This window comes from Solea solea, chromosome 6 (assembly GCF_958295425.1).
Source record: "Solea solea chromosome 6, fSolSol10.1, whole genome shotgun sequence".
In the NCBI taxonomy this organism is placed as follows: Eukaryota; Metazoa; Chordata; class Actinopteri; order Pleuronectiformes; family Soleidae; genus Solea; species Solea solea.
In genome coordinates this window covers 7,606,406-7,612,986 of record NC_081139.1, presented here as the reverse complement: position 1 = coordinate 7,612,986, position 6,581 = coordinate 7,606,406, and the positions used below count along the sequence as shown (strand labels likewise).

The 6,581-nt window shown below is 41.7% G+C and overlaps 1 protein-coding gene across 2 annotated transcripts; it reads right to left on the bottom strand.

Moving 5' to 3' along the window:
* Positions 1-38: 38 nt before the first annotated feature.
* tgm5l (transglutaminase 5, like) lies at positions 39-5,278 on the bottom strand. Of its 2 annotated transcripts, XM_058631675.1 has the most exons (14): positions 4,982-5,278; positions 4,701-4,883; positions 4,382-4,615; positions 4,100-4,218; positions 3,594-3,722; positions 3,141-3,318; positions 2,866-3,001; positions 2,664-2,767; positions 2,308-2,547; positions 2,148-2,207; positions 1,842-2,054; positions 1,578-1,735; positions 1,109-1,245; positions 39-644 (listed from the first exon to the last, which is right to left on the bottom strand). In XM_058631675.1, exons 1-14 carry the CDS (start codon positions 4,986-4,988, stop codon positions 491-493), a joined length of 2,052 nt encoding a protein of 683 aa, XP_058487658.1. In that variant the 5' UTR covers positions 4,989-5,278; the 3' UTR covers positions 39-490. The 2 variants fall into 2 exon arrangements, with proteins under 2 accessions (XP_058487658.1, XP_058487657.1); XM_058631674.1 differs by lacking the exon at positions 4,982-5,278 and having other exon boundaries at positions 4,701-4,960.
* Positions 5,279-6,581: the final 1,303 nt, after the last annotated feature.

Below are 6,581 nucleotides of genomic sequence, written 5' to 3'. Positions count from 1 at the left end.
AACGAGGCAAAGTGAGTGTGAAATGAACTCTGACCCAAAGTGACCCTTTCTTTCATTTTTTGAGGGAAGGTTTCCCTCCTCTGGGCAAAGACAGAACTGCAATAACATCAACCTGCATGAATAGACTTGTTGGAAAATGTGACAGTACATTTATTTTAACAACGTTTTTATTTTTTTTAAAAAGCACAATATTGCATCAAAGCTCACACTGATTTTTTCAAGTAATTGGGTTGACCTAAATGGCTCAAATAAATAAATAAATGTATATATATATATATATATATGTATATGTACATGCACTATATATAACATTTAAATTCACATTCAAATTATGTACAGTAACAGACAAGTGCCCTGTCAGTGATGTAGGTGGGAGACCTGGTCGTTACAAATAAAAACAAATGATGCGGCACAAGCACTCTGTATCACAATTATATGAGAAATGTAACGTTTTTTGCTGAAGCGTGAGCCAAAGTAGGAATAAAGGGATCTAAGCTCTGTTGACCCGGACCATCTTAAAGCCTCTGATTGTGGAGTTGACGTTCGTCAGTGACAGGCTCGCCTGCAGCATCTTTGTTCCCGTTACGCTGGGGATGAAATTGATGCGTTGCTCCACTTTTCCCCCTGCTCGCAGTGGGAATATCCTGCACGAAGACACAGAGAAAATATAAATTATTAGATTCCAGAACATAAAAGCTGTGCAACTGCTGTGGTAATTGTTCCAAAGTGATATAACCAATAAGCTTATTGATTTTGGGGCGAACTAGAGAGAGGCCACCAATAATTTCTTATGTCAGAGTATAGCAAATATAGACCACACCCTAAAGCTTCATGTAAATGAAACAGTAATAAAAGGTGCACTCAAAGAGTAAGTGAAAGAAAAAGAGTGGATACAAAAGCACCAGTCAGTGCTCAGGTCCTAACAAGCCTACATTCCACCAAGACACTTTGTACTGCACGGTGGCATTCCTTTGTTTGACCATCCCTTCACCTATTCATGTTGCAGCCAGTTGTTTACTTATAGAATAATTGAGGTGTGTGTGTGTGTGTGTGTGTGTGTGCCACATCGCACATTCAACACGTACACAATTTAAAACATCATTGTTACCTGAAGTGAATCTTGCCCGGGATCAGCCCAGCTCCGGCAACCGTCAGTACTCCACCCACCATGTGAGAAAACGTGTTGGTGAAGCTCACGGTGGCAGTTTGCTCCTTGTTGGCCACAACGGAGTCTTCATCTGCAATCTGAAGGAGAAATGGGTTTTAGTGAGGAAAGAAATGACCTTGCTCCCCAAACAACAAACACAAGTGAGCAAATATCACATACATTCTCCATTAGGCTATTGGATATTATCTATAAAATTAACATACTATCACATTTGAAAGGTTAATGTTACATTTCCCATCTACTGTAACCGACTGGCATGACGTATTTTGTATGCAAAGTTTAGGATTTTGTAAACATTTTGCATGGTTGGACAAAACTTAGCTGTCACACGAGGATACTGCATGTTAACCCCACACATATAAAGTCTAATCTAAATCTATTGGGTGACAAACAGTCGTAGAAAATCTACCTGTATGGTGAGCTGTGGGCTGGCAATATTGAACTCCTCTGAGGCCAGAACCCACTTGTGCGTGGCCATGTCTTCCAGGACTACTGCAAGGTTGATCAGGTCGTCTCCGATCACATCCTCATACTGAGCTGGCGCGATCTGCTTGGTCAAAACTTTGACTGAAATGAAGAGCGAGAAGAACGTTTGGGACATTCATCGTCAAACTCATTCTACGATAAAGCAGAAGTGGCAGAGCAGAAGTGAAAGATTTTAGAGCAGACTTACCTTCCATTGGTTCAAGCTGTATGATGCCATTGGTTTCCCAGAAGGTGTCTGAGGGGGAGTGGTTGTATTCTTTGGCCTGAGCGTTGATATTCACCTTCATTAACTTGCTATGGTTCTGTTTGTTCATGACCTTCACTGTGAAGCGGATGGGCTCTCCAGCGACAGGAGCTTTATCCAGGGTCAGAGAGACTAATACTCCTTTGGATGCGCTTGCTGAATAAAATATGAGGATATCCAGTGTGTGAGATAATGCACGTTTGAATAACTGATAACTCTCACTACTGAATTAAAATATCAAAAACTTACCTCTTCTTAATGTCGAGTCGTCTGATGCGGAGCTTCTCGATGAGATTGTTGAAGTTGGGCCTATTTCATGAAGAGAAACAGACGATGTGAGCAAAGGAACTTTGGTAAACATTCGGGTGAATTGTCAGAAACAGCTGGACATGGTTCTACTGGATCATACTTTTGATGTATTTGTAGTCTCCCGTGATGTTCTGAAGTCTGGGGAAACCAATGGCTTTGGTGCAGATGAGGGATCCGACTCTCTCCGTGTCTTTGTTGAGGCTAAGCACGCGACCCTCGCTCATTATGATTGTGTGTATGTCGGCGTTCACCTCAGCATAAACAAAGGGGATGTCATAAAACAGGTCCATGCGGCGCTCCTTGATGGCCTTGACCGGCGACGGGCCGCAGCAGAACACGCCTGGGGTGAAATAGAAAAAAATAAGAATTTTGAAAATGTGTCATGTCTTCAACACAAGATCAAAAGCAACTAAACAACAAATAAGAAACTCGTAACAAACAGTGTTTGTCACACACCTCCACTCCTGTTCTGAGGGGTTGGGTCCAGAACCTGCCATCCATCCATCCCAGATACTAAATCCCTACGAGTCATCCAGCATTCCACCCAGACATGGAAGTTCCTGTCAAGAAAAAAAAAAAAAAAGTATTACTCAGCATGAGCCATTAAAATAGTCTGTCACTAAATGCACCATGAAAGTAAGAAATATTTACCACTCACCATAAGCTGTCTTTGCTGATCTTCAGCTTCTCTCCCTTTTCGCTGTAGTACTCCTCCAGCACCAGGTTGCCATTGGTGTCGTGAGCCGAGTTGAAGTTGGTGACAACGCGGCAAGGAATGCCAAGAACTCTCATGACTGAAGGACGTAATCAGAACACACAGACACACTAATGAATACGTCTGCTCATGGCACAATGGAAAACATGATACAGGCCACGGCTGCTGTTGGTTATCAATTATTGATTCCCATTTGAAATGTTTTGTGGTATAATCACCTGTGCACATGACGGCAGCAAACACCCAGCACTGCCCATACTTGACTGGTTTGTAATTGGACTGTGTCCACTGACTCAAGACGTCCCCACTCCCCGTCCACACGGTGGGATTCACTCCTTGTTGGAAGTCTCCCGACCAGTTCCCTTTCAGAACTCCACGGTCATCTTCTGAGTTGATCTAAAAACAAAATACATGTCACTTTCTATCTGTGCACTTCAGTTCCCATGTCCCTGCGTGCAACTGTTCCTTTCCAGAACTTTGCCTGAGGTGTTTTCATCTTTACAAAGGGAAGCACACCCAGTTCATGCACGTCAAGCTATAACTAGTCTTTATGAGCAACACTGCCACTCATGCTGTCACGCAAAGTAAATAAAAACACTGTCAAGGCGGAACGCGAGGGAGGGATTTATACGTATCTTGAGGTTTTAATGCTGGGCTGCAGGTTTACTCACCATGGCAGACACGACCCGGCTGATGTAGACGGGGTCGCACCGTTTCAAATAGTCCTCTCGTCGGCTCTTTTGGTGCTGAGGGCTGACCTGCAGCAGACTCAGGCATGACTCCAGGACGCCAGGCTCATACTTTGAAGGAAGAAAGACAAGACAAGATGCAATTCAAATTTAAATTAACGTCCAACGACATTTGAATGGTATCCAAAGACCCACATGCAGTGACTGGTGTGAGTTATTTGAGGTCAGGTTTAGAGGTGGGAGAGTGTGTTTGCAAATTTGCTTCCACCGAAATGTATAAGATACAATATGAATGCGGAAAAAAGAAAATTATTCTCTCTAATATATGAAGTGCTGTCTTTTAACAAAATAGTTATACTCAACTTTGATACTTAAAGCAATATTTTTATGAAGTAACACAGCAGTGATAGGAAATACAGGGTTGAGTTCAAAAGATTATTATAATAATAATAATAATAATAATAATGAGTTAATAATCATTTCCATACCTGATCAAAGGACCATGGTCTTGACACGAGGTTCATCGCTGTCCCCATGAACAATAACCCAGAGTCATTCTGGACATATTCCTCTCTCTGGTCCTCAAAGGGAATATAGACTGCATCCTCTGCAGACAAATAAATACATCAACATTAAAATGGAACAAACGAAAAGCTGACATTGAGCTCATGTAATCACATGCATTCATGGCTGCAGCCCAGCTTTATCTCGTCTGTCTATATACCATTGATGTGCAAAGGATAGATAGATTTCTTTTTAGCTTCACATACCACGACACCAAGGATTGCAGAGCAGGGTGAATCTGCCCAGAGCGGCCTTCCTCTTGCCCCCCTGAGTAAACACACGCAGCTGAAACCTGTAGCATCCCACTGAGGCAGAGGCGGGAGTAGAGATGAAGATGGAGGGATTCTGGAAATCCAAGTCCTTCGACTCCATGTACGCTGTCCATTTGGTGGGAGAGACTTTCTTGGAGAAAGAGACTGGCAGTGAAACATAAAGGCGGCCTTGGGAGAGAGGAAAAAAGAGAAGTTTAAACAATGGTTCTGACTGGGTCATTGACTCATAAAAATAAAAAATGTAGACTAGTACCTAGTAAAATTTTGACACTCAGAAAGTCGATCTTGGGGTTGAATGGTCGGCCCTGCAGCTGCAGGCTGATCCTGAACGGGGCTCCTCTTCGAACCACCAGGTTCTTGGAGCTGCTGAATCCCTCTGTCCTGTGTCTCTCCAGGTTTTCGGATTTTTCCAGGTTGACATTTTTGATTGACAAGTCTGAAAGCAAGGAAGACATGCATTTATCAGTCAGCGGGCACTACTTCAAATGTCACTCCACAAGTGTATCCACGAGAGAAACAGAAGAAAACGCTCACCTTCCATTTGTTATTGACTGATTCTTTTTCGGAGCAGTGGTAAAAGTGTCCTTTTTGTTTCCCTCCACAGGTTTATATATCCGTACCTCTGCCACTCCCACATGCTGGCTGGTGAGAGTGGCATGTTGCTAAGCACAACAGGCCATGTGTAACAAAACGTGGAACGCTCCACCTTGTACACTCGTACATACTTTCGTGGGAAGAGGTGGGTCTTGTGCGTGAGTAATTAGTTTCACCCAGTTCAACAGGATGGTGAGGTGAGATGGTGAACAAAGCTCTTGCGAAAGATTATGTGAGAGCAAAATGTGACGCAAGGCTTAGTCAAATTAGATTTTTTTTTTTTTTAAATGTACATGACATTACAGAATATATAATACAATTAAAAACACCAGATTAATAATAATAAAAAATAATAAAGATTGTCAGCAGCCTACATCCAAGTACTCAAAGTTCACAGTGGATAAAAAAGATTAGAATGAATAAGAATTACACAACGGTTTACCACAGTGGTCAGCTGATTCATACTTATCACTTTCTCTAGAATCCACGTCTTCTTCTGAATCTCACATAGCTATTCATCTATACATCAGGCACACGGTCAGGACGGTCTTATGTACCTTAGATTTACCCACATTTTCACAATTTTAACTCTTTTATTATTAATGTTTGTTGTTATTTGTTGTCGTTACTAATCTCGGATTTAATATATTTGTGTATTCCATCATTCCCTTTAACAGTTGAGTCTTTGTGTTGCATCAGGGGCCATCACTGAATATCGCTGAATGAAATGTAATTCATCAGAAGACATTTTAAGGACAAATATCTATTGATTAATGGACCATTTTAGCTGTGGGGTTGTTTGAGACACAATGTTGTGTGAAAGTATCCACTGCTTAGTCCATTACTCTGATTTGGACTAAATACTGTATCCCAACAACTATTGGATGCACTGTTTTACAGACATACATGGTTCCCAGTGGAAGCCGTGTGACTTATACGTTCGTTATTGTGGCATCTCAAAGAGGTTGGCATTTATTGACTGTAGTTATTGATGGTAATGACCATTAAATATCCATGTTCCCTTAGGGATTAATGTTTTTAGTGATCGTCTATCGTCCACCTCTGGTGCCAGCATCAGGTCAAGGTCAATGAGGAGAGCCTCACAGAGCCACTACATTTTTTCATCCAATATCAAAACCTTGAACTCCTACAGATACATATATGAGTCCGATACATAGACCAGACTGAAAAAGTGGATGTAGTTGTTAAAATACATTGACTAGCCACCAGGGGGGTGACTCTGCCAGTTGCAAAAAGGAGTTCATTTGAATGGAAGTCTATGAAAAATGAACCTACTTCTCACTTGATTTATATCATCAATCAGTTAACCTTCTACAGAGGAGTTAATGGTCTCATTAGCTAGTTTTGGGTCCCATATACCCACTTAGAGGAAAATAGATGAGGATGTATTGGCACATATGGGTGGACAATAGTGTGATTGTCAGCTGGTATCACCTGATAAGATCTAGGTTACAGGTGACACTTCTGAGCTTCATTCAGTCATTCAAAATGGGAGTTCAGATTCTTATGGGTGATGTTG